Source organism: Microcebus murinus, chromosome 24 (genome assembly GCF_040939455.1).
Source record: "Microcebus murinus isolate Inina chromosome 24, M.murinus_Inina_mat1.0, whole genome shotgun sequence".
In the NCBI taxonomy this organism is placed as follows: domain Eukaryota; kingdom Metazoa; phylum Chordata; class Mammalia; order Primates; family Cheirogaleidae; genus Microcebus; species Microcebus murinus.
The window spans coordinates 1,049,807-1,077,630 of NC_134127.1; the positions used below are offsets into that span (position 1 = coordinate 1,049,807).

The window sequence follows — 27,824 nt, forward strand, 5'->3', positions numbered from 1 at the left end:
AGAGCGAGCAGGGCGGGGGCACGGAAGGGCTTCCTGGGCAGAGGGAGCGCGGCCGCTAGTGCGAGGGGCAGGAGGGACGCCGGGCAGCTTCCCTGGAACGGGCACCCAAGGGCCGGGCAGGGCGGGGGCCCGTCAGGGCGTCGAAAGGATCCAGAAGGCAGCAGGGACTCTGAGCAGGGAGAGAGCGGGGTCCCGCCACGGCTCAGACGGCGATGCTCACTGCCGCGTGGGAGCCGCGAGGTCACGAGGTCAGCCCCGAGGGCCCGAGAAATGGTCCAGGCGTGAAGCGTTGGGGACCCCACCTGAGGCCTTGGCAGCCACCAGGGAAAGCTGCGGTGGGCTGTGAGTGGTCACACCAGGGAAGGGCGGAGGCAGAGCCCGCACCAGCACCCCTGAGCCACGCCAGGCCCTGTCCCGGGGACCCAGCAGGAGCAAAGCCACTCACTCCTTGCGATGACCCCAGGAGTCACTGCATGTTACGGATAAGGAAACTGAGGCTCAGAGCGGTCGATTTGCTAGCCAGGCTGCCTGGCTAGAAAGTGGTGGGACTAGCACTGGAAGCCAGGCCTCGGGCCCCAGAGCAGGGTCCTCAATTGTGACCTCACTCTGTTTTCCCCGGAGCAGCAGGAATGGGAGACTCAGGACAGCAGGGGCTCCAGGGCTGGGACAGGCTGGCTTCGCTCCTGCCGGCTCAGGGGCAGCGTTTCCCGTGGAGCCCTGGAAGCCCCCAGCCAGGTGCTTGACTGGGTGTGGGGGGGTTACCCCTGTTAACTGCCCCCTGTCTGGAACCTTGGTATCACCCGCCCCACTCACTCCTTCAACAAATCTCCTCTGTACTCGAAAAAACAAAAACAAGCTACCTTAATAAGTATGTAAACATCGTAGCTCAAAACCTAGATAGATGTATTACAGGATGTTTATTTAATTTGCAAAACCTTCACTGTGGGGTTTCTTTGAGTAATTGGCTCCCAAGTGCATATGAAAAATATTATAGATAGAAAGTTTTGTGGAAGGCAAAAAAAAAAAAATGCTTTAACTGAGTAGGCTAAGATATGCTTATGTGCTAAAAGTATTAAAAATGTTTCCAGTTTTCTCTTTGCCTTTCATATTTGTCAGTGAATTTAATAACTGTCAATCATCCAAAAAATATCATTGTGGTAGGTGGTAGCATTGCATTGTATTATAGGATTTACTAAAGAAGATGAAAATTGAATACACTAAAGTTCACATGTACAAGGCAGGAAAATTATAGAATTGATTAATTGTGTCCCAAAAGGATTCTTTGCTTTAAGAAGAAATCCACTAAATATGGTTAGGTATTGCATTAAAGGTCTTTGTTTTTGTGTTGTTAGCTCCTGGGGGACCAGAGAGGCTGGGGGTTTGGGAGTGAGGGTTCTGGTGGAAAGAGCTGTGTGCTGAAGTGGTACAAGATCAATCGGGCCAGGTGCTGTGGCTCACGCCTATGATCCCGGCACTTTGGGAGGCCCGGTGTTTGAGACCAGCTGGACAACATAGGGAGACCCTGTCTCTACAAAGAAATAATATAAAAAAAATTAGCTGGGTGTGGTGGTGCGTGCCTGTGGTCCCAGCTACCTGGGAGGCTGAGGTGGGAGGATCCCCTGAGCTCAGGAGTTCCATGCTACAATGAGCTATGGTCACACCACCTGCACTCCAGCCTGGGTGGCAGAGAAAGACCCTGCCTCTAATAAAAGAAAGAAAAACAAAAACAATCCAGGCAAAAATGACCACCTTTCCCCAAAGCGTGTTATGCAGGGAGAAAGAAAGCATTTTAGAGTCAAATGCCACTGGGGAACGTTGGCTTAAACACTGTCAGTCAGGTTTCCCGAGACTGCTCAGAGCATGCCTCCTTGATTTATCACTAAGGACAAGGTTCACACTGTCCACGTTTACTGCACAGTGTGCCCTTTGGGTTGCAGAGGGTGGCATCGCACAGGGCTGGGATTCCTGGGAACACATTCTGGGAAATGCAGTGTCAGTCTCCACTGAGAGGATCCTGCTCACATTTTCTTTTACTGGAAGACTTTGGTCACTGGAGCGTGAGTGTAGGCAGAGAACCAGCAAGAAAAAGGGTCTTTCTCCACGGCTGGGGGAAACCTTGCAGGAATAGAGGAAGAGAAAAGACTAAAACGGCTGAAGAAAAGTCCCAGATTGTCACCAGGTTGCTACCAGCAAGAGCAGACTCACCCCGTGGTGCCCCAGGGTAGGCAAGAGGTGAGGTAGGAGTCTCAGGAAAGATTCCCACGTTAGGTGAGAAAGACCTTACCAACAACTAGACTTCTCCAGAGAGGAAAGTATTTGACCATGACAAGAATCTGAAGGAAGGGCAGTTGCATGGGTCAGGAGTGGGACTTAGACGACCTCCAAAATGATGCCCTTCAATGATTTGATTATCAGATAGACAGCTCCCAGAGGAAGCAGGGTTTGATTAACAAAATCTCCATGTGCTGCATTCAATTAGGTGCACTGTTAACTTTGCTAAGGATTGACTTATCCAAATGTTGTCTAATTTCTTTTTCCTCCTGGGCTCGTGGGGCTTTGATAGTTTGCTGACTGGGTTTAACAGCTCTCTGTGGAAATGAGAAAATCATTCAATCAGGTGAAATGGACTTGGGATGAACAAAGGAGCTTTTTCCAGTGTGGATATTTTAGAAATGCCTATAATCATGTAGACTATAGTAGTTAGGAATCTTGGAACTTTCTGATCAGCTGGTGTCTAATGATCAAGTCAGTGAAATACCTGAAATCGTGTAAGCTGAGTAGCCTGGAATTCTTTCATCTAATTGGGGATCCAGTCTGCACCTTGTTTACTTGGATTTGCGCTGGGGATTGCGGAAGCCCTAACTCCAGATGCTGAGACCAAATAAAGATTAATTTATGGAACGTAATGTATTTTGACTCATACAATGCTTAGAGTTTGACTCACTAAGCATCACTAAGAACCCGAGGTGGCTCTCCGACAGGCAGCCCCTGTCCCGTGAGGCCTGTCAGGCAGCTCCCAGGGCAGGGAGGGCCTGGCGATTGCTGGGGGGACAGGCCCGCTGGGCGCAGCGCCGATTCCCTTGGTGTGCTGGGGGGACAGGCCCGCTGGGTGCAGCGCCGATTCCCTTGGTGTGCTGGGGGGACAGGCCCGCTGGGTGCAGCGCCGATTCCCTTGGTGTGCCGCTCCGTCTGGGACGTACTGCCTAATTTTTTGGGTGGGGGGTGGAATGTTCAGTGACTTGCTGGCGAGTAGCAGATGGAAGGAGATGAGGAGGGTGACGTTAGGGGCCAGCAGGACAAGCAGCCTCGCTCTCCTAGTTTGAAATACCCACCCAACACCCGACGCAAACAGGCGTCTCTGCAACATACCCACATTCTTTTCGGCCCTGCGTTTTGGCCTTGAGAGTCTGCGTGTTTGGTTTAAAAGCTCTCTATGGAAATGTTCTGTCTTTCCCCCATAGCAGGCAGGGGTAGATTTTCCCAGAACTGGGGGTGGCCTGGGGGGACAATTTAATACCTGGGATACGAAGACAAAGACACGGTGGGCAGATCTCCCTGCCGAGCCCCCACCACGGGGCCAGGTGGGGCGGAGCAGCAGGAGGTGGGCTGTAAACAATCTATTCTCAAATAAAGCAGGGACTCAGTAGCTCCCTGTTTTGTACCTGGCCATTTAAAATCCCACTGTTTTGGCCAGGCACCGTGCTCACGCCTGTGATCCTAGCACTGTGGGAGGCAGGTGGATCATTTGAGCTCAGGAGTTCGAGACCAGCCTAAGCAAGAGCAAGACCCCGTCTCTACTAGAGCAAAAAAAAAAAAAAAAAAAAAAAAAAAAAATAGAAAGAAATTAGCTGGGCAACTAAAAATATGTATAAAAAGTTAGCCAGGCGTGGTGGAGCGTGCCTGTAGTCCCAGCTACATAGGAGGCTGAGGCAGGAGGATCGCTTGGGCCCAGGAGTTTGAGGTTGCTGTGAGCCAGGCTGACGCCACGGCACTCTAGCCCAGGTGACAGAGAGAGACTCTGTCTCAATAAATAAATAAATAAATAAAATCCCAATTTTTAAAATCCCTGGTTTTACTTAGCTTCATTCCCCATTTGGCCGGAGTTGTTTCTTAGGCGCTGTTGGGACCCTGACCCAGACCCCCCAGCTGTGAGGCTGCAAGGCAGCTGTAAGCTGCGTGGACTTCCGGCCCCCACTGGACTTGTCCTTCCCCCTTCACTCCTCGGGCTTGTTCTCAGCTCCCAGCCCCAGCCTGGGGTGGGCCCTGCAGTCAACACCTGCCCCCGCCCGCCAGGCCTCAGAGCCCCTCTGCCCTCCTGCCTGGCCCACGGCTTCTGCTGGGGCGCAGTTGGGCTCCCTTGTCCCAGTGTTTCTGGGTCCCTGTGCCCTCAGCTCCTCCCGCCCATTCAGGGCAGGAGAAGGGCCCTGTGCAGACTCCAGGGGTGGGCGCGGGGAACCTGCGGACTGGAGCGCACAGGGCTGGGGCTCTGGGGCTGCCTCTGCCCTGACTCCCAGCCCGCCGGGATGGGGAGCGGTGGCGGGTTTACTCCTGCACAGAAGGCAACAGCAGTGAGTGCAGGTGGCAGTACAAGAAGGGGCGGGGACCCCGGGGGGCCTGGAAGGGTGTTTCCTGGATGTGGTGGCTGTGCAGAAGCACCTAGCTCGGCTGTGCCGGGGTCGGGGATGGGTTCATCTGGCATTCTGCCTAAAGGCTTCTCTTGGAATTGAGACATGGTGGCCCTTCCAGTTGAGTAAGGCTGGCTGGGGGGGTCCCGAGGAAGTGGTTGGCTGTGGTCCAGAGCTTGTGACATGCCAGGAAAATGGCAGAGAGCTGGGAGGTTGCGGTAGCTGCAGAGACTTTGGGGTGCCCAGGCCTCTGATGAACCCCATACTCCATCACCAATAAAACCTCCAGGCTTCCACACGGAGTCCCGGTTAAAATAGAAAGTAGCAACCCGTTTTCCAAAGACAGAGACTTTCTGTAAATGCAGAACAGGCAGAGATGTTTCTCTTTAGCACTTCTGGTTAGGGATTTCATCAGTTTTCTAGTGAGATGACACTAGAAGGTAAACACCAAAACCACTCTTAATTTTTTTTCTAGTATATTCTCTTCCCACTCCCAAATGCTTGTACCTACTTTAAGTGACTTGTCTAGCAAACTATAAATACCTTTGCTTACAGAAAGGACAGTAAGACTAGTCCTCTATCCTCACCATCCTCCCCCTTACTCAGCCCCCGGCCCTGGAGTCCAGCACCCTCTGACCCCCCTCCGGTGTTGCCCTGATGATGCACACATGCATGCACATGCTCATACATGCACACACATGCACCTGCACACACTCATGCACACAAGCATACACTCACATGCACACGCACACAGGCATATGCGCACACATGCACATGCACATAGACATACATTCGCACACACACAGGCATATGCACACATGCACACAGGCATATTCGAACACATGTACACCCACAAGCACACAGGCATACACTCACACATGTGTACACACACACATGCGCACACATGCACATGCATATAGGCATATGAGCAAACATGCACACACATGCACATAGGCATATACTCACACATGCACACGCACATGCACACAGGCATATACTCACACACGCACACACATAGGCATATGCGCACACAGACATATGCACACACAGGCATACACTCACACATGCACATGCACATAGGCATATGCACACACATATGCACAGGCATATGCGCACATATGCACAGGCATATGCGCACACATGCACACGAACATGCACACAGGCATACACTCACACATGCACACACATAGGCATATGCACACACAGACATATGCACACACAGGCATACACTCACACATGCACATGCACATAGGCATATGCACACACAGACATATGCACACACAGACATATGCACACAGGCATACACTCACACATGCACACAGGCATATACTCACACACGCACACACATAGGCATATGCGCACACAGACATGCACACACAGGCATACACTCACACATGCACACGCACATGCACACAGGCATATACTTACACACGCACACACACATAGGCATATGCGCACACAGACACATGCACACACAGGCATACACTCACACATGCACATGCACATAGGCATATGCACACACATACACACAGGCATATGTGCACACATACACACAGGCATATGCGCACACATACACACGAACATGCACACAGGCATACACTCACACATGCACACAGGCATACACTCACACATAGGCATATGCACACAGGCATATGCACACACATGCACATGTACACAGGCATATGCACACACATGCACATGAACACAGGCATATGCACACACATGCACATGCACACAGGCATACACTCACACATGCACATGCACACAGGCATATGCGCACACAGGCATATGTGCACACATGCACATGCACACAGGTATATGTGCACACATACACATGCACACAGGCATACACTCACACATGCACATGCACACAGGCATATGAGCACACATGCACACAGGCATATGCACACACTTGCTCCCACACATGTGCATGTGCATACACACATGCACACACTCACGTGTATGATGTACACACATGTGGCCTAGACATGTGCTGGAGCCATCCAGGCCTCAGACTACAGGAAACCACTACCCACTGGGTCCCGGAAGCACTGGCCCACTTGGTGCAGGGAGGAATCTGCAAGAAAAGAAGAGTCCGCTCCTCCCCCTGCCCGGTGGGTGTGGGAGGACAACTCCTGGGAGGAGAGGAGCACAGGAGAGTGCTGTCACAGTGAGTCACTCGGGTTAACTCAACAAACTCCTACAGGCTCCTGGAAAATGCTGCTGCTATTTATGAACTCCATCGGAGTCTCAGAGGAAGTAGTTGAAAGTTACTGGTCAAAAATCGAGAAGAAGTGAACTTGGGCCGCATCTCGGGTCTGAGTGGCCAGCTGCCTTGCAGGGGCGTCCCCAGGGAGGACCCCAGAGGACTCTTTCAGCTGTCTTTGACTTCTGCGGCCCTCGATTGGCCTCAGTGCAGACGCCCGGCAAATGCGAGGTAACAATGAGAATAAGTGGCCTGGACAAGGTGCCACCATGCCCCTCCCAAGCTGCCGACAGAGAACAGAGACCTTCCCTGGGCTCTCTCGATCTCCTTCCCAGCCAGGCCCCACGTCTCTCTCATTGCTGACTTCCTTGGGGTTCCCGAGCTTGCTTTCTGTTGTTCCAGGGACATATTTGAGGCAGGAGAGCAGAATGCTTACAAGGGCAGACCCCAGTTGCGGAGTTCAGACCCTAGCTCCTCCACTTCTCTGCTGTGTGACCTTGAGCAGGTTTTCTAACCTCTCTGTGCCTCTGTTTTCCCCTTGTGAAACAAGACCACATAGAGCACCTACCTTACACGGTTGCTGTGAGGGTTAAATGGGTTAATACCTGTATAAAATGGCTGGACCCCCAAAATGTTACCAAGTGTCGTCTTATCTTCCGTTCTCTTGTTCCCTCCCCGAGCCCCTCTGACTTCTTGTCCCATGGGCACCCAACGATGCCTGGAATCCACGGGTGCAGAGGAGGGCACTGCAGGCCAAACCAGGGGCAGAGCTGGGTGCTGGCAGCGGGGCGGGTGAGGCACCAGAGAGTTCCATGACCACGTGGGCTTTCCCTCACACCCTCTGCGTGCCGGGGTTCCAGATTCCACAGCTGCATTTAGGCCTCTGCCCCACCAGCCAGGGCCACCTCTCAGAGAGGCCTCGGGGCCGGATGCCAGCCCGCCCTCCATCCTCTCCCTGTTTGCTTTCCCTCCGGCACCTCCCTCTTCCCCGTGGGGCCCCGTTCCGGTTGTTCCGTGAGAGCAGGGCTTTCACCTGTCTGTCCCGCGTGGGGTCCCAAACACTGCCTGGCACCCAGCGGGCACACACGTGTTTTGTTTTGTTTTTTTAAGCAAATGAACCAATGTAAAAATCACTGCCTCATTTTCCTCTTTGCATGAGACCTTCACGAGGGGCGGGTGCTCCCATCCGCATCACGGCGGGAGACATTCACGATCTTAAAGGCCGTACTGTCGGTAGGAGTGCATCGTTCTTTTACCCTCCGTTCACACGGTTCCCTAGAGTAGACACCTTTATTTTGTTGCCTAACGTGAATGCTCTAATTTTCAAGTGTCTGTTTCTCGGTGCACGTGTTCTCTAGGGTGCTACCAGGAAGCACGCGTCCCTTTGACTGTTGTCTGTGACCGCACACCCGGGACACGGGGCTCCAGACAGGCACTGGTGGTGTTGAGATCAAACCCCACAACGCCCTAAAGCCCAGCAGTCCTTTAAGGTTCTGTCCAGTCCCCCTGCTCCATGAATGTTGCCCCCGTCGCTGCAGTCCGTCTGATCTCGGGCCCTCCTGTGATCTCCTGGTGTTTCTTGTTGCAACCTCTCACTTGCTATTGAATCATGCACTGGCATGGGACACCTCTTGAGCACTCATCTTCCTGAGCATTTAATCCTTTTATTGTTTGTTTATTTTCCATATGGCTACATCTTTCATCTCTAGTTTGCAATCTTCCCAAGGGTAGGAACCAAAGAATATAGCAATCTGTGTCTGCCACTGGGTGCTCAGATCGCACACGGCGGACTCAACAGTTCATATTTGTTGAAATATGAAAGAAAAAAATGAGTGAGGAAAAGCATATCTATTTAGCGTACCACTCAGTTCTTGTATGGACCATTAATCTCTGTTGCCATCAGCCTAAACGCACCTGTGGGCCAAGGGACTGAGGTGCACGTTGGCCACCGTTTTCCTTTGGAAATGTTGATTGACATCTTGGTATCTTATTTCAGAAATCCTGGAAATGTCTCTCTTTGGAGACTGACAAACCAGCTCAGTCATTCCAGAAATGATTTTTTTTTTTTAAGAAACGTTTGATTCACTGCCCATTTCTCTCATTCTTTCTCTAATATTTGACATTTCTTTACTTAGGAGTTCAAGGTCAGGGGTGCTGAGATAGGTCATTTTGAAAGGCAGCTTATGGACATGGACTTCAGCACTGATTTTGGAGTAGGAATAAGGTCTTCATAAATTCCTTGAACTTTAAAGATGGAAAAAACATCAATACAGCTATAACATTTTATTTTTTTAAAAAAACTATGAAGCCAAGAGTTTTTAAAAAGGGACCAAGACATGTTTCATTGTCGTGTGGATTAGAAATGTCCAAGTAGTAGCGCATCTTAGGATTCCCCCAGTGGGGGGAGCGGGGGCTTGCTGCAGAGAAGCGGATAGAAAGACATGCAGATGTGGCTGATGATTTATAGCTTATTTTCCTACCTTTTAAATTTAAATAACTATAAAAGAAGTGATGCAGATATTATATGAAGAGATACCTGGAAGAGAAGCCCACCAGAATTCGCAAGGGGATGAAAGAGAAAGGTGATGGCCCCTATTCAGTTATTAAGAAGGATGCGATGAGCCCTGGGTGGGGTGTGGCGTGGGGCACCTGCTCTTGTTGCCTTGGTGGTAAAGGGAAGACAGGACCGGGAGGTCACGGCAGGTGCCAGGGTGTGTTTCAGGGGTAGCTGCTAAGTCCCCTGTTGAAAAGGAGCTTAAGGGGGTCTTGCAGGAAAGAGCCTGCCTTCCTGTCATTAAGTGGTGAAAAAGGCACAATTCAGGGGTTGCAGGCAGGCCGGTGAGTAGCTTGACTGGGTTTGATTGCTTTGCACGGCTTCCCCTCCAGGGAGAGAGAGGAAGCCTCTGCAGTCAGCACTGGGCCCTGGACACCCAGCTGCCAGGGCCTGGGCGGAGGGAGGAAGTGGGTTCCACGGGCCAGGGGCCCGGCCGTCTACCTCGCCATCTCTCCTTGCGGTGGAAGCCCCAGAGCCCTCTGGGAGGCCTTCGCCTGTGCTTTCTGGAGCTTCTGGCTCCCGGTTCAGGCGAGCGTGTGACGAGTTCCAGGACTGATGTCGCTGCTCTGACTGTAGAGAACACAACCGGTGTAGGTAGGTGGGCGACTGTTGCCAGGCTGTCCACTTGCCTGTCCCCCTCGGGGAGCACGTCCCTGGCCGGTCCCCTCTCATTAAGCCCTGGAGGGCCTGGGCTGGCGGCTCTGCACTGACCGCGTCTCTGATCAGCGGCTGGAGCCCTTTCTGGATGAAAGAATGGCCAAGTTGTTAAAGATGCCCTGGCTACACCCACACTTCCAAGACGGAGCAGTTCTTACAGGAGAATATTGCATCCCACTTTTCTCGTCTACCGTAAAAATAGCTTAGGCCGTGTGACCGCAGAAAACCCAGGGCAGCAATCTTTGCTGTGCTTCATATACCACCCGGAGCGCCACGCGACGCTTGGGGGACTTTGGGCAAACGACTGACTGTTTCGTGCCTTGGCTGCTGCTTCTGTAAAATGGGCATAATTACAGCAGCTACCTCGGAGGGCAGCCTGAGGATTAAACGTGCTCAGACATCTGACTTGCTTGGGACGGTGCCTGGCTTGCACATCGTAGCTGTTACTCTTTGGGGTCCTTTCCCCTGTTCTGCTCTTTCGTCTGTATCTCATTGTCACTGCCGTGAACTGTCATAGGCAGAGGCCCTAGGTGGGGCCACACGGCATAACCCTCCCAGGCCCAATTCCTAATGGATGGGAAAGCCTGGCTGCATAGGCTGGACAGACTCTGTGGGCACAGGCCCCTCTGTGGGCACAGGTCTCCCTGTGGCTGGCAGTGGGCCACCCATCCTGGCTCTGTCCTTTTCAGGGCAAATTGTTCAAATAAAGGAGAGTCCTGAGTGGGTCCCCTGCCCGCTGCAGATGATGGACCCTAGGAAGCAGGATTGCATTTCTGTGGAAGGGCAGGCCCCTGCTTTACTCCAGGTGAGTGGGCCGTGCAGGGTGTCTGACCTGGGGGAGCTGTCAGAAGCTCCGAAGCCATGGAGGCCACTGCCAATACTCGAGCTTGCCTGGCAATCTGGGGAAAACAGTTTCCCTGTGAGCACAGTCCGAGCGAGTCGGATTCTGCAGTTTCCCCGACGTTATGTTGCTCCTCTCCCCACTCCAGCAGGCTGCAGAGGAAGGTTTCCGCACTGTTTGGAAACACTGGAGGTAGTTTAGTAAATGGGGCTGTTCTGGCAGCGCCGCTCATCCGTGTTTTCCAAAATACGTGTCGTTTCCACTCTAGTCTGGGCTCCCCGATCAGCAATATGTTCGGAAGTGTCAGTTCTAAATGTAGCCCATTCCTGGCACAGCGGGGGAAAGGCAAACGCACAGCTCTGCGGCGTGGGCCGGCGAGCTCTGGGGGGGGGCGAGTTTAGGACAATGCTCATGGACCTGCATGGCGCCCCGGCATCTTACCCCTGCCAGAGGGATATGGACTACTGAAAGCCATCTGCTTCGTGGCCCTGGGAGTAAAGAAACAGAGGTGGCCGGGTGTGGTGGCCCACACCTGTAATCCTAGCACTCTGGGAGGATTACACAGGCTAGTGGATTGCTTGAGTTCAGGAGTTCGAAACCAGCCTGAGCAAGAGCGAGACTCTGCCTCTACTATGATAGAAAGAAATTAATTGGGCAACTAATATATAGAGAGAAAATTAGCCGGGCATGGTGGCGCATGCCTGTAGTCCCAGCTACTCGGGAGGCTGAGGCAGGAGGATCGCTTGAGCCCAGGAGTCTGAGGTTGCTGTGAGCGAGGCTGACGCCACGGCACTCACTCTAGCCTGGGTAACACAGCGAGACTCTGTCTCAAAAAAAAAAAAAAAGAAAAAAGAAACAGAGGTGCTCTGTTGGGCCTGCCCGGACGTTCAGGACTGACGCAGACTGGGTGCAGGGTCCTCGCTCTGTGGTCCGGCCGGGGCCCCGGGACGGGCAGCTCTGTACCGTCCCCGCCTGGGGAGGACAGCCGTCCCGAGCTGCTTCCGCAGGGCTGGGACAGCTTGTGGGGAAATGAACAATTCAGTCAATCGGACCTTGACGGTCCTTTTTCTTTTCTTTTTTTTCATTGACGTGGCTTGTTTTAAAATCTGGACTGATTGGATTCATTCGGACTCCAGTTCTGCTAACATTTCCTGAGCTGTGCTGTGCGGACAGCGCGTTGTGCGGACAGCGCGTTGTGCGGACAGCGCGTTGTGCTAACTCTCACGTCTGTTGTTGTGGCCAGGCCTGGCCGGCGCTCCCAGTCGGTCCATTTGGGGCACGCAACTCCATCCCGTGCAGCTCGGGAAGCACGCGGGGGCGTTGAGTCGGACAGACACGAGAAGATGCCTCGTCTCGAACTCGCTTCCCACCCAGGGAGTCCTGGGTGCTCCCAGAGCTGCTCGGCAGAAGCATTTGTCTGGTCTCAGGCGTGTAGTGCTTCAGGAACCCGGGTTCTATTTCTTACCTAAAAAAGAGAAAGGGATATTGAAGCTGAAATGTGTTATTGTACGTAAAACCTTCTGTTCCCTTCGTCTGGTTATGTGATGAGAAACAGTGATGACTGGATGCCTGTTTCTTCCTCACTATTGGGAAAATAATCCCGTCCCCTGCAGACTTGCCCTGTGGGTCCACTTGCGGCCATTCTGTCCCTCGCAGGGACTGGGTTTCTGGGATGCTGGGCACAGTCACCGTGGCGGGGGGGCCCAGCTTTGCTGGGATCCCGCTGTCGGCAAACTCTTGCTGTGGGCTTTGCTGGAGGGAGGGGGTTCCACAAGAGCTGACGTGAAAATGGGAAGGAGGAGATGCCAGGGAGATAAAAACACACTGATTCTTCACACTGGGAGTGGGGGTAACAACAACAAAAAAATCTTAATACTGAAAAATAACGGAAATGGGAGGATCACTTGAGGCAGCAGAGACCCCAGCTCTACAAAAACTAGAAAAATTGCCTGGGCATGGTGGCGAGCCCCTGTGGTCCCAGCCACTGGGGAGGCTGAGGCAGGAGGAGCCTGTGAGCCCAGGAGTTGGAGGCTGCAGTGAGCTGCGATGATGATGCACGGGACTCGGCCTGGGTGGATGGAGTGAGGAGTCAGCTTCCACTGACGCTCAAGAGAGCCCTTCGGGAGGGCAGGGAGAAGGGAAACCCCTGTGTGTACCCAAAGAGAGAATCCTAGATCCAGCCACGCTCCTCCCCTGCCCGCCCGCCCTCCCCAGCGTTCTCGGGTTCAGTGTTGACCTCCCTGGAAGCACCTTTCTCGTGGGTTTAAAAATAGACTCCAGGGCTGCCAACCCTCTTAAAAGGAACATGCTAGAGAGCAGCGCCAACTCGGGGGCCGGCCCGCTCTGATCACCTCCCTAAATAGGCGCCTCCCCCTCCCCCCCCACCCATGGCCGCCCTCTGGCCAGCCAGGCCGGGTGCCCAGGGTTACCTAACCGGCCACTGGCGCTCACCGCGCAAAGCTCAACAGAAAAACAGCCGGGAGTCTCTTTTCCTCTGAGTTCTTCTGTCACCACTCTCAAGGTCAAGAAGGAAGGACAAGGTTTTAAGGGGGTCAGGCTGGGTTTCTTACTCAGCTCAAGGCAGCATTTGTAGGAAGCATTCTGTGAAGCTCCTTCCTGGTTCCTGGCGGTGGGGGCAGGGGGAGTGACAGCTCCCCAGCAGCAAGGCTCCTGATGGCCCGCAGGCTCCGCAGGGTGGGGGCTGCTGTCTGGCCCTGGGCGCTGATAAACCGCCTGCCCTTCTCGGGAAAGGGTGGGGTTCCCGGCGCCCACCCTTATCTGTGGTGCCCAGAGTCTAGGAGCAGGGACGCCTCCCTGGGCGGGTGAGGGACCGAGCAGACAGAGGGGCGAGCGCCCCGTGCTGGGCGCGGCAGGAAGCCCACAAGAGCACCCTCTTACCCGGCCCAGGAGCACAGCTTCAGCCATATCCACAGCCTGAAAATTGTTTCCCCGCTGCAGAGAGATGGGACTTGAAAAGAGCCCATTGCAAGCCAGAGTCCAGGTGCCTCAGCAGAGCTCTGGGGCTTCCTGGGGCCCTGTTCTTGGCCCACGAGTGCTAGACCCTGGCGACCAGGCCCTGAAGGTCCAGTGTGGAGTCAAGATCAGCAACACCCCACACCTCTGAGGGAGAACTTAGCCTTTGAGGAAAGCTTTGGTTGAGAACAGGAAGGGAGGGAGGAGGAAAAAAAGAGTGTCGACTGTCACTCATTGAGCACCTACTGTGTGCCAGGGGTAGCCTAGGCATTCTTACATTTTCTCACGATACCTGGAGACGTGGGCGAGGTTATTTTCATGTTACCAGTGAGGAAGCCAGTGCACGGAGAAGTCGTTTCCCTCATCAAAAGTCACACGGCTCAACAGTCGTAGACCTGCTTGCTATTTTAAGAGGCTGTCCAGAAGAGCAAATTAGTGATGTTGTTATGAAGTTAGTCCTAGGTTTGAGTTGATTCCACAGAAAGGTTAAAACAGGATGGTTGCTGCCACAGGGTCTGAGGTGCAAGGAAGCCCATCTCTGGAGTCCTGGGTCTGCCCCTGAACCTGACCTGTGATGTCCCTGCAGGGCAGAGCCACCTGTGTCCCACATGGGCCACCACTTAAAGCAGCCTGCTCCCGTTGCCCCAAAGCGTCTTGGGGAGGCAGAGTCATCTGAGAATCCCACTCGCTTGGGACTCTGCTTCAGGCTTGCGTTCTCCCAGGCTGTGGAGCCCCTGGTGTCCCAGGGCACCCCCCTATCCTGGGAATAGGCCCCGCACCCAGCCGGAAGCGAGCAGGGGCGTTAAGTGTGGCCCAGCGAATTCCCCGTCTCCTCCTCACCTGGCTGCATGCGGCCAGGACAGCCCCCCCCCACAACTGATGCCTCCTGCACCCCACCGGGCTGCAGAGAGAGCTGCAGAGAGAAAGTTGGTGAAATATTTAGCTAGGTCGGAAAAGGCCTGCGGACTCCACGCAGCTCTGGGGTAGGACGGTGGTCTGCTGTCCTTGCAGAGAGGCGCCCGCCATTTCTGTGGCCCAGTTCCTCTCTCTCGGCTTAGTGCGGCCTTAGCGCCTCTCCTTGGCCCAGCTCCTCGGCACTCGAAACGCTCACGTTGAAAAGCGGAGCCTTGAAGTATGAAAAAAATGGGAGGCAGAGAAGGAGCGGGATGATTATCTGTGGTCTGAGGGTGCGGCCGTGATGGCAGGCTCAGGGAGCCCTCGCTTCCGGGGAAAGGAACCGTGGTTCGTCTTCCTGAACCCTTAGGGCCCACAGAGCCCCTTCCATGTGCTTAGCTTACTTGGTGCTTCTAGGCGCCGTGTCAAAGAGCGAGTTATCTGTCTCTGCCACCCCGAAGGGTCTCTGGCAAAGATGCGCCCTTTCTGAATAGACGAGCTCTATTAATTAAGTCAGCGTGTCTCTTATAGCTGGGAAGTTCTTTCTGTCGAATCTGAATCTTTGCTACACCAATTTGACCCCAAGACTTACTGTGTCCTCGTGACTTGTGGAAATGGTGGCACGTCATCCTGCAGACGCCAGTCAGTCACCCAGGGAGGCGGGCGGGAACACGCAACATGAGAACCAGGGGGGCGCTCCCGTGGGACGCCGGTAACTTAGCCAGGTTGCCGGGCTGCCACGCCGGGGACGGGGCGCGCACAGTCAGATCCTCTCTGGGGCGCGGGCCGCAGTGCTGGGGGAGCTGCCACCGCAAGGACTGTCTTCTTGAATGCCATCGTCCCGGCTCCTTTCACTCCAGGCCTTACTGAACAACGCGTCTGTGGCTGTATCTTTTCTTCTCCCTTGGACCTCGGCCTGACTCCTAGCATATCTGAGTTTCAAAGCCTCAACCTTAATGAGGTCACGGCTAATGTCAAGAATTCTTGGCAGTCCTGAGAACCAAAGTCCTCCTCTAGTAATACCTCAGCATCTTCCCCGTTACACTCACAGTGCTGTGGGCCGAGTTCAGCTTCCGGTCCACCACGACTGTCTCCTCTTCCGTGTGGTTGCATGTAACCCACAGCATTGTAAAACATAAAGGGCACGGCTTAGGAGTAACAAGAACTGAGTACCAAAATGGGACTGGGGAACTTTTTGCTATTGAACTTTGTGAATATTTTATTTATGGGATCTCAGTTCATCTCACCTTTTAACACAGATACTCTGTCTATATAGAACTCTTAAAGCTCAATAAGAAAACAAACATTCCAATGAAAAAATGGGCAAAAAACAGATTTGAACAGATACGTCACCAAAGGTGTCTTGGGCGGTAGGTAAGCACCTGAAAAAGATGTTTGAGATTGTTGGTTATTAGGGAAATGTAAATTAAAACTACACATCTGTTAGGATGTCTGAATCAGGACTAACCACACCCCTTGGTGTAAGGATGTGGACCAGCTGACAGGAGGCAGCATCACCAAGGGGCACAAGGAAACTTTTGGAGGCGATTGGTATATGTTCATTATCTTGACGTGGTCATGGTTTCATGGAGGTATACAGATGCCAAAATTTACCAAAGTGTTTACTTTAAATATGTAATTCATAGTGTGTCAAGTATTCATCAAATAGCTGTTAAAAAATAGCCTTTCATAGGTCTTTCCATTCTGTGTTAAAAAAAAAAAAGAAAGAAAAAAAAAGAAAAAAAATAGCCTTTCAGTTCATTGTGCTAGTCAGTTGTATTAATGTTTTTGAAGGTATCACACATACTGTTCGTCCATTTGAGCAGGGCATTTCCTCTGTAAATATTAATGTTGGCACAGTGCTTCACAATCCCTTGAGACATTCTGCTGGGCTGTGACCAGGCCTGTTCCAGTAACCATAATTTATTAACGGAAGCTTTCTGTGTAGAGGACTCTAGCATGTCTGGGAGGCAGTTTTCAGAGGCAAGGGACCTGCGGGGGACCCGTGTTTTAGCAGCGTGTGCCCGGGGAGGAAAGGAGCTGCATGTGGACTTCCTATCCAGTTTCCGGTGCTGTTGAGGGTCTCGTGCCTGGAAGATTCTGATGCTGCTGTCTTCGAATACCAGCTCTCTCACGCACGCGGGGAGGAATTATATCATCGCACCTCAGGTCGTTGTTTTTGGCAACATCCCGGCCTTTTTCTTGATCTTATCCCACTTCTTTGGGACTTTGTCCTGGCTGCTGCGTGGGTTTGCAGCACACCTTCCTCAGTAACACACAGTGTTTTCCCACCTTCAAGTGCTCCCTACAGCATCACCTCTTCCTGGCACCGAGCACTTTGTCGGGAGTCTTGCCCAGTGCTGTCAGTGGAAGCACTTTGGGTCAGTTTGGCTTTGGGCCAGTTGGACCCACCATTTGCTGATGGTGACCTTGGTCCCCGCTTAACCGCTGTGAGTTCGGTGTCCTCATGCACACGGAGGAGTAGTGTCGTCTTCCATAGGGGTGGCCATGAGGACTGACTGAGGCAGTGCAGTCTGCCCTCAGCTGCCCGGTGCTCAGGGGGCTAATTCCTCACCCACACAGCTATACTGTGCCTGACTGAGTCAGGGCACGAGCGGTGGGGAAAAGAGTATTTGGTGTTGTGTCTACACTGTGACGTGAGGACAGCGTGGAGCCGGCTGGGGACACACTACATCTCTGACGCGAACAAGCAGGAGTGCCAGGGCCGGTTGGTTACCTGGCCTTGCTTTTGCCGACATTTGTCATCAGGGGGGTTGAGCCTGCTCTTCACCATCCCTGGTGTGTCACCCCGAGATTTTGCCAACCCCTGAGCAGAGCAGAATGGCCCCGGGCAGAATGCCAGGAGCCTCCTGCATGGACTGGCCTGTGGGGGTGCTGCTATTTCATTAAGGCCGCCAGCCCGAGGCGGCGGAGACGACACATGCGCCCCTGGCTGCGCCCTGCGCTTCGGGCCCAGTCTGGAGTAGGCTGATTAACTGGTATCTCAGGACGCGCAGTGAGAGCTCAAAACATGCGGATTGGTTATGGGGCGTAAATAGACCTTGCTGAGCTCGCCCCGGCCAACCGTCTCTGCAGGCCCGGGCCCCAGTCCCCGGGGCCGCGGGTGGCAGGCGCGGGGCGCGCGCAGCTTGGAGCTCCTCACCTCCATTGGCCCTGTGTGCCTCCCCTGCGGCGGCAGGACGCGCCCTGCGCCCGCGGGCACCTGCAGCTCGCCGCGCCGCCCGCGGGCCCCGGGAGCGCCCCGTTCCGACACTTTCCCGTCTGGCTCCGCAGTGGAGAGGAAACGCAGACGGCGCATCAGCGTCGGCCCGGCGGGCGGCCGGGCGGGCGGAGGGTCCCGGCTGGGCGGAGGGCGCGGCGGGCCCCTGTATTTTTAGCCCGATGCGGCGCAACCCGCTGGCGCGGCCCGCGCGGCCCGGCAGATAGCGCGGCGGGGAGCGCGCCCGGCTCGGGTTTCGGCGCGGGCGCCGGGCGATGGCAGCGCGACAGGGCAGGTCCGGGCCAGACCTCGCGGTGAGTGGACGGGCGGGCCGGGCGCGCGGGCGGGCGCGGGGGCCGGGGAGGGGGCGCGGGGCCCACCGCGGGCTGCGGACACCCGCCCGCGCGCCGACCCCTGGCACCAACTTTCGCGGCGGGTGCGGGGCCGCCCCGCGCCGGGCGCCCAGGCTCTGGCAGGACCCAGAGGAAAATTCCGCCGGCCCGAGCTGGAGGCTGCGGCGGGGGTGGTGCCGGGAGACGGCCCGACCTGTGGCCACCTCCGACCTCCTGCGGATCCCCGAGCTGCCGGAGGGTAGCGGGGCTGGCACGGGACTCCGCTGGGGGGTGCCGCGGCCCGCGACGCGCCTGACCCCAAGCCCTAGACAGCGAGTGGCCCGGGGGGTGGGGGTGGGTCCCTGGGTCGTGGGAAATGAATGGGGGCAGAGGAAGGCAGACCTGGCGCGTGCCCTGCGCAGCGCGCGTCAGCACGCACAGACCCCGCGAGCTGGGTGGCACCCCGTTCCAGCGAGGGCGAATCGAGGTCTGGAATCGAGGTCTGCACCGTAGGCGAGGCAGCGTCAAGTGGCGGAGCAGGGCTCCCAGCCGGGCCTCCCCAGTCAGGCCGCACAGGGAGGAGGAGGGGTGGCCTGGTTGGGAGACAAGAAGGGTCCCAGCACTCTGCCCACGCGCCGTGTTTCCTCAAGGACACTTCAGACTGCTCATTTGTCTTTGCCCCTGGCTGTCTGATTTGGGGTGCCTGGAGAGAGTTTGTACAGCTGCAACTTCCTGGAAGGAAAAAGGGAAGAGACCCACCCTCACTGCGGCCCAGGGTTCACCCCCATTTCTCCTAATCCCAGGGACAAAGCAGGGCCACGGTCCGCCCACGGGAGCCGAGTGTCTCCTCTGGGAGGCCCGAGGGCCTCGGGAACGAATGGCCCAGGTGCGGCTCTCTGCTGCCCCGTGTACCAGCGGACAGCCTGTCTTCCGGTCTTCTGGCTGTGCGTGGGCCCCCAGGAATGGATCTAGACCCCCTGCTGGGGGTTCTGACTGCGGCTTTGTTAAAGAAGCTCATTTGACCACGCTAGACCCCCAGGAAAGAGATACCCATCACCGCTGTTTGCAGAAGTTTGGTATTAGCTCGCTTTCTCGTCATCCTTTTAGGTAGGAATTTTGCACTAAGGGCCTTGAGAAAGTAAGTCAAGATCTGCCCCGAGGAGAACTTAGGCCACCCCAAGCCCCAGAGAAGGTATGAAGAGGTCCCCGGAACCCCTTCCCCGCTGAGACGGAGCTTTGCCTGGCCACGGGCCTTTCTCTGCTGCTCCTGTGCCGCCAGCCTCTCCCTCCCAGGACACTGGGGCCCCCGGGCTGCTCGTCCACTGCTATATTAGTCTCACCCCACTCAGGAAGTGCAAGTTTAATAATAGTCTGGGTGTCTCAGGTAGCCAGGGCTCACCTCCCTTCCGGAGCAGCCGCGAGGAGAACCCGAGTCCGAGGAGGACAGCGGTTCCCTGCCCTCCTCCTCTGTCTCCTGTCCTTGCAGGCAGCCTGGCTCTGGGATTGGGAGGGACCTGAGGAGCACTAGAGAATGGTGGGCCCCTGAGCCAGTGTGGCACAGAGGTTAAGAGAAAGACCCTGGAGGGGACACCCCCTGGAGTCAAACCCTGGCCACCCCACAAAGGAACTGTGTGACTTTGACTTTGGACAAGTTACTGGACCTCCCTCTGCCTCAGTCACCTTATCTGTAGAAAGGAGGTAATAAAAGATAATACCTGTCTGGAGGGATTATTGGGAAGAACAAATGAATTGATTTATGTGGCTTCATTAAAACATAGGAAGGGCTTTACGAAAGTAAACTTGCTTTGAAAGGAAGTTCGGGGACCTCGCACGGGTTAGCCAGCAGGGATGTGGGCCAGGGGCACAACAAAAGGCAGCACTGGCCCTTCCCCACACACACCTGGTGACATTAGATTATAACAAGCTCCAGACGGGGCAGGGGCAGAGACACGAGGGCAGCCTTCCGGAGGGGTGTTGCTCAGAAGTGCCAGCTCCTGGCGGCAGTCCAGGTGCAGGGACACTGTGGGCTGGCTTTCTGGCTGCAGGGGCGGGGCAGCCGCCTGCCTCCCCCAGCCGCTCTCACCTAACGGCCTCTTTGAGGCTGCCGGGCAGGGGATGGGTGGCACGTGCAGAGGGCCAGGCCCTCCGTTCTGATTTGTCATAGCCAAGAGACAGGTTCGTAATTTGTTGTTGTTGTTCTGGTTAGTTTTTACCAGGTAAATATTTTTAATGGAACATGCTGGATTCTTTTGACTCTCCTTCTGCCCTACTGGAGGACACAGACTGTTCCTGGATGTGCCTAGGACAGGCCATTTCGGTGGAGCAGGTGGAATAGATAGACGGGCGTAGGGCTGTCCCAGCGAGGACCATTTTCTCTGGGCCCTCAATATGACCCAGCCCCTAGGAGGCTCTCGGGGAAATACCTGTGGAACGGACCCGTGGATGCACAGATGCATGCACGACCCCTTTGTAACTCAGTCACTCTGTTGTTCAAACCGAGAAGGCCGGCAGCCGTGTGCTGATCTTCCGTTTTCTCTCTCTTTTCCCTTGCAGGATCCTGGGCTTGAACTAGGACCTCAGTAAACACAGTGTGGGGTTAGGATGAGAGATGGGCGGTGGCAGTGGGAGTGGCATTCTTACCTGTTCACCTCTAAGCTGTCCTGAGGACCCTGCTTCTGTCCTTACCTCTCGATCCCTTTATACCTACAGAAGGCCAAAGAGAAAAACGAACAAGGCTTAGCAACTGAACTTGACCTCTGACCACCCATGTGGCCTTAGCCAGTCACTTTACTTCCGTGGGCCTCAGTGTGACCGTCAGGGAGGTAGGGACGAGATGGTTTCTCTCTAGAGACCTGTCTTGGCCCGGGCAGAGAGCTCAGGAGCAGAGCCAGGACCCACCCAGGACTTTTTCTCTGCCGTGGATGAACTGCTTACCTGGCAAAGGTGTGCAGCCCCGCCCAGCTGCTCCAGTCTGCCGGGGCTGTCTGGACACCCTCAGGTTTGAGTTGCTGAGAACCCGCCTGGGGAAAGGCATGGGCTCCAGTCAGGTGCACACCACCTCCCTGCAGACCTCTCCCACCTGACTCACCGCCTCTGAAAGGGGGTCGTGATTTTCCCTACCTGGCAGGCTGTGGTAAAGACCGGAAGACACAATGGTGGGGATGCAATTGGCACAATGACTAGTACTGTCATTTTATTTTGCATTATGGAAACCATTTAGCCTTCTTCCACCGTCTAGTCTAGATTGGGCTTCTCTAATCCTCCGCGTATCTGTCTGTCATAAGCATTATGCTTTGCGTCCTAGACGCTGTGCTTTAAACAGCCGCACAGTGCCATTGGTCGATGTGGCATCTATTTTTATCCACCCATCCTCAGGTTTTCATCCTGAATCCTGTTATTATGCTGCAAACGGTAGTTAATTGGTGGGGGAAATGTCTCTTTAACACTCTCATTCTTGGGGAATAATACAGTGTGTTTCCTACTAGTAGAATCCAGACAGACTTTCTGAATCAGCAGCCCGCGTAGACGTTTATCTGAGAGATGAGACCTTGAGTCTGATTTCTCTGGGAGTCGAGATCATGCTCTTTTCCGAAATGTCTCCTCCATCATGGAAGCTTTGCTGAGGGGCCCAGGACAGAGGTGCCACGTGCTTCGGGTCACAGGAGGTCTTGGCCTAGCAGACACTTAATGCTTAGAAGGATTCGAAAGAGATAGAAGACTCACTCGGTGCCTGCCCCAAGAAGCAACCAGTTTGGCTGGGGAGACAAGACTTGCATAAATTAAGTAACTAGAGAACGATGTGTTTAAAATACATGTTGAAAATCAAGCTCCTGTTCCATGGGTCCTGGATTTAAAGGTAGTAAATCCCGGGTACCCGAGGACAGCACCTTGCGGAAGGTAGCTGAGGTTGGCAGACCAGGGTGAGTTAGAGCTTCAGCAGAGCCCAGGGAGTGAGCAGGGTGCAGACCAGAGGTAGGCAGAGCCGGGGGGTGCCACAGGCCATGGGAGGTGGGAAGAAGGGGCCTCCTGCCACGTTGGGGGCTGTGAGACGGGCGTGCATCTGTCGTGAGTGGGCAGCCGCAGGGCTGGGACTTGAACTTGTGCAATAGGGGGCCCGCGTTGGGCCTGGAGTCGAGACGGCGCAGGAAATCAGGAGCTGGGGGTAGGGCCGGGGGTGCAGCTGGGAGGCAGAGCAGACTGCAGGCCTGAGGTGGAGAGCAGGGAGGGTGGGTGAGCTTCTGAGCGTGAGGGGAAGGCCCTCCGGTCTGCAAGGCTGGAGACACCTGCCACGGAGCCGCCGCGGAGCTGGCAGAGACGTGTGGCGCCGCTTTGGGAAGGAGATCAGCGTTTCACTGAGTGCTCCATGTTTAGGGGTGACGATCCTTAGCACGAGTATCCGTGTCCAGTGGCTGCTGTGACAAATGAACACGGACTTGGTGGCCTAAAACCACAAAAACGTGCTCTCTCCCAGTGTGGGGCCAGAAGTCTGCAGTGGGGGTGTTGGCGGGGCGCGCTCCCCCACGGCGCAGGCCGGGGCGGGTCAGCCCTCTGCCTGCTGGCCGCCGCTGCCCTGGCTTGTGGTGGCCTCACTCCGGCTCTGCCTGCGTCTGCGCAGGTGTGTGCGTGTGCCCGCCTTGTCCCCGTCTCCTCCTCTTCCTTCTCTGTGTTTTCTAAGGAGGCTTGTCGTCGAATTCAGGGCCAACCTGGGTGACCAAGGATGGTCTCGAGATCCGTAGCTTAGTTATGCCTGCAAAGACCCTGTTTCTAAAACAGGCCACACTCACAGGCCCCAGGGACTAGGGTGTGCACGTGTCTCTTGGGGGCACCGTCCGGCTCACCGCAGCCTGTTTTCTGAGGAGGGCACGTAGAGGAAAGAGGCGGTGCCAGGTGGAGAGGAGGCCGCCAGGTGTGGTCCCTGGAGGAATGGCCTCGCACGCTGGCACAGGTGGCTTCCACAGGTGACCAGTGTCGTTCAAACTCAGCCTGTGCTTGCTACGTGCCAGGCACTGCACTCACGTTTCATGTACACTGTTATTTTCTTTAAATGTCTCCACAACGGTATGAGGAAGGCATTTCCCCCACCCCAGCTTGCAGATAAGGATGGGGTGCTTGGGGCGCTCGGCTTACCCAGGGTAGCACCTCTGCGCCAGGCCGGCCGGCCCATGCTGCGCTGTCTCCACTGCGTGCACCTGCTCTGTTCTGTTGTCCCCAGTCCTCGCCGCCTTTGGCTGCCATTCATCTCTAATGCAAACGGGCATTCCAGGTCGCAGAGTCTTGATATGCGTGGGGCAGGTGGTGGAGCAGCGGGACCGCACCACTTCACTGTCATCTGGGGATTCTGACGGGGCTCCTGGGTGTTGGAGCAGGGATCGAGCGGGCTGCAGAGCTGGAAAGCAAAGTTCCTGGACGTGAGAGCCGCACGGCCTGCGTCTCAGCCCTGGCCGTGCCTCCTGCCTGCCGCGTGACCCTGCACCAGTCACTTCACTCCCCGGCTCCCTCATCTGTAAGACGGGACCAGTCACACTTGCCTCTCAGGTTTCCGCCATGAGAATGAAGTGCACGCCTGTGCGTGTGCGTGTGTGTGAATGTGTGTCGCGGCTGTCCCACCGGATCCACAGGGGATGGGTTCTGGGAACAAACCCCCACGGGTGCTCGAGTGCCTACTATGACATGGTGCGTGTCTGCACGCAACCCACACGCTAACCTGCGCACCTCACGTCATCCCCGGGTACCTCGTGACACCCGAGACGGTGTCGCTGCTGTGTAAATAGTTGTACTGTGTTGCTTTTTCGTCCGCATTATTTTTCACTGTTGCGTTGTTATTTTTTAATTATTTCTTTCCGGAATATTTTGGATTTGCGGGTGGTTGACACCACCCGTTTGTGTGCGTGAAGCGCTGGTAATGGTTCATGGCATGTAGTAGGTGCCACGTGCTGTTTACTTTTAAAAACCCACAGAACAGCACCAAAGAGCACACGCTTGGCTCAGGCAGCCCGGGCACATCCAAGCAGCCGCACGCCAGGCCGTGCGGGGGGTCCTGGGGTGGCAGCCCGCTGAAGGCCGGTCCCTGCTGGGTCCTCACCAAGAGTGTTGCCCATAAAAACGGCAGGAGGAAGGGAGGCCCGGGCTCGGAGACAGCCTGGCAGTCTGGGCCCCAGGGCAGGCCAGCCAGGGCACCGTCGCGGGGCGTGGGTGGGACAGGGAGGCCGATAGCACGCAGAGGACACTCACAGCTGCCCTCTCTCCTCACAGGCCGACGCTGCTACCAGCTTTCTGAGGGCAGCACGATCAGGTAACTTGGACAAAGCCTTGGATCACCTGCGGAACGGGGTAGATATCAACACCTGCAACCAGGTAAGCGAGATGGCAGGCCTGTCCTCTCTGCGGTGCAGCTCCTGCCCGGTGCCGCTCGCTCAGAGCTTTGAAACTGCCTCTATTAACCTCTTCCCAGCGGCCTCAAAAATCCCCAAGGGCTCCCGCCAGAGGCAGGCCCTAACCTCCACGTCTCATCGTGGCTGCCGGCCGGTCCCCCGCAGCCTCCTCTCAGAAGTGGCGGCTGGCCCCTGCTGCTGTCGCAGAACACGTGGCCTTTGGATGTGGGCAGGAGGAAGGGCCTTTGAAGGGAGTTGTGTCAGTGGGGACAGGGAATCCGCTTTCCACCAGGCCCTTTGCGGGTCCTCAGCCGGGCTGGGAGGAAACCAGGCCTCGCTGGGCTCGGTGCCCACGAGGGCAGGTCTGCGGGCGCGGCGGGCGGGATGCCACGGGCGGGATGCCTCGGGCCGGCCCGGGCCACTCCTCACCCTGAAGCAGGGCTCCGTGTCCACAGGGGGCTGGTGAGGACACACGATGCGTCTGGGACGGACTGGAGGGCAGAGTGGGGTTTGGGGCCAGAGACCTAGGAACTAACTGACAGAGAGGGGGCTGCCCTCCAGGAAGAGGGCAGGTGTGTGCGAGGCTTGGGCTGCGGATTGGTGACTTGCTGTTTTGGTTTGCTGCTATTTGCCTGCTAATAGAATTGTTTAGGCATACATGCTAATTTAGTTTCTGATTTAGAATAAATTTACCAATGGTGACTTTTTTTTTTTTACCATCTTAAAATTTGTTTTTAACTGTGACGAAACACACAACACAGCAGTTACCGTCAACCTTTTTGAAGCACAGAGTTCAGTAGTGTTCAATCCATTCACGTTGTGCAACCACCGCCACTCATCTCCAGCACGCCTTTCTTCCTGCAGAACGGGGACTCTGTCCCCATGAAACCGCCCCCCAGTCCCCCAGGCCCTAGCAGGCACCCTTCTCCTCTCAGTCCCCAAGAATCTGACTCCTCTGGGGACTGACCTCATAGAAGTGGAATCCTGTGATCGTTGTTGTCGTTGTTGTCGTAGTTCTGTGACCAGTCTTTCACTTAGCACAGCGTCCTCAAGGTTCATGCATGTTGTAGTGGATTGAGCGGCTTTCACAAGCCAGCAGGGGCAGATTTCCAGAACCAGCGTAAAGTTTTCCTTGGGCAGCCCCAGCCCCCCTGCCCCTCTGTTCCCTGCCTCTCTTGACCCCACTTAAAATGCAGGATGCTACTTGCTCTCTCTCCCCCAGGGCGGAGACCCCAGTTGGGTGCAGCTGGTCTTGGATGGCACAAATTCACAGCTCAGAGATCAGAAAGGACGGAGGAGGGGTGAGGTGTGGCGTGGGACAGAGGAGGTGTAAGGAAGCAGAGGCCCCTGCAGTGAGCGTCACAGTGAGGGTGAGGCGGGCGGCCTGGGTGGAGCGTGCACACTGGACCAGAAGGAGAGGCCCTCCCCTGGAAACGCCAACGCCGTGTAGCCCGGCCGAGGGCGGGCAGGGCTTCTCCCCAACACTGGAGCTGCAGCTTGCCTTTGGGTAGCAGATTGGGACCCTGAACCCAGCTGCAGCTCGGCGGGGGCAGGGTGAGAGTCCTGGCCTTAGCCTGGCCCTGGAGTGGGGGCTCAGGATGTCTTTATGCCACACCCCCGAAAACAGCTGCCCAAGCCGTGGCCACCTTGTCCCAGGCCCCCGTGGGCGAGGGGCTGCTTCCTCTCTGCACTTGGGGGCCTTCCTGGGCACGGAGAGACGCCCGCTGTGAGGCCGGCTTTGTCCGCCCTGCGGCTGGAGAGGGACAGACAGGCTCCCCGCGGCGCAGCCCTCCGTGGGGGCGAGTGGGACCTGCCAGGGTTAAGGTCCCAGCTCTCCAAGGAACCCGTTCCGCTGCAACGGGGACGGCCCAGCGTGCCTAAGGCTCGAGCCAGCACTCATTTTCTGTGTGAAACTGGAAGATTCTGATGACACCCGGGGAACGGCCCCGTCCTGCTTGGTCTCCTGCTGGCGAGGCCTTGGGCGCAACCGCCGGCCCCTCTCTGCCTCCCTCGCAGGGCACCTCCTCGGTTCCGGGGCGCCGAGAGCAGCGGGCGCCGGGACGTTGTTTGTGCTTTGTGGACGCCATTTCAGACCCTGGGCACCAGCGGCTGTGAGCCCTGCTGGAGGCCGGGGGGAGGCGCCTGCCTCGGGCGGGACACACGCAGCGCTGGCGAGGCCAGCCTCTCTCAGAGAGGACAGCGCCGAGTGTCAGCGGGGTTGGACGGAGGGACTTGCCTGCGTGCGGGGCCCTCGCTGCAGGGCTGCTTCCCCTGCGCCCAGGTGTGGGTCCTGTCACCTGTGCCTTGTGGCCTGGCTGAGCAGCGGCAGGTGGCTGCACGGAAGGGAGCCTGTCCGTGCTGCCGAGGCCGAGGCTGGCTGTGCGGGGCGGTCGGCTCTTGCTCACGAGGGGAAGGTGTTGGCAGCGGAGACGGAGCTGCCCCAGCCGAGCTTGCACCTGCATTGAACACATCGGTGCGCCCTTAGGGACAAGGCTAGCCTCCTAATGGTGCTTTAACGCACGCTTCCCTTGTTTTGAGAAGATAAAAGCAGGCTCTTGTCCTGGGGTCACAGCTCGAGCCGATGGGCCGGGCTGGCGGCAGAAGAGCAAATGCTCACCCTTACGTAAGAACCGCACTCTCAAACAGTGTGCTCTGTGGCAAGAATGTGCACTGCTTGCTGTGATAGGAAGTCACTAAGTAGCGTGAAAAGAGGAACTCTCGGCTTATGTAAGAGACATCTGAATATTCAGGGCAGCTTCCTTGTTGCATAGATTGTGTCTACTAGTTGTTACCGTCTCCGTGGTTTTTGTAGCTATAGGAAAGAAGAAATTCATATCTAAGAGCACACGTGCACACACACCAGCATCTTTATATGAATGCCTGATTTTTTCTTTCTCTTTTAGAGAGAGAGTCTCGCTCTGTCGCCCAGGCTGTAGTGCAGTGGCGTCATCATAGCTCACTGCAGCCTTGAACTCCTGGGCTCGAGCGATCCTCTTGCCTCAGCCTCCCGAGTGGCTGGGACTACAGGTGCGCACCGCCACCCTGGTGTGGTGGGCTCAGCATGCACTATGCAGATTTTTGGTAGAGACAGGGTCTTCCTTTGCTCTTGCTCAGGCTGGCCTCGCACTTCTGACCTCAAGCAGTCCTCCCG

The 27,824-nt window shown here is 55.8% G+C and overlaps 1 protein-coding gene across 8 annotated transcripts in view; it reads left to right on the forward strand.

The window, feature by feature from the left end:
• The window catches only part of ANK1 (ankyrin 1), a 215,596-nt gene that overhangs the window by 94,937 nt on the left and 92,835 nt on the right, over nt 1–27,824 (forward strand). For 7 of the 8 annotated variants that reach the window (XM_075997373.1, XM_075997375.1, XM_075997376.1 and 4 more), the window contains exon 2: nt 24,555–24,656. In XM_075997373.1, the coding sequence (XP_075853488.1) occupies nt 24,555–24,656 (102 nt within the window). Of the gene's footprint in view, nt 1–18,208; nt 18,285–24,554; nt 24,657–27,824 lie in introns of those variants that run through there. The other variant, XM_075997377.1, reaches the window with a different exon arrangement.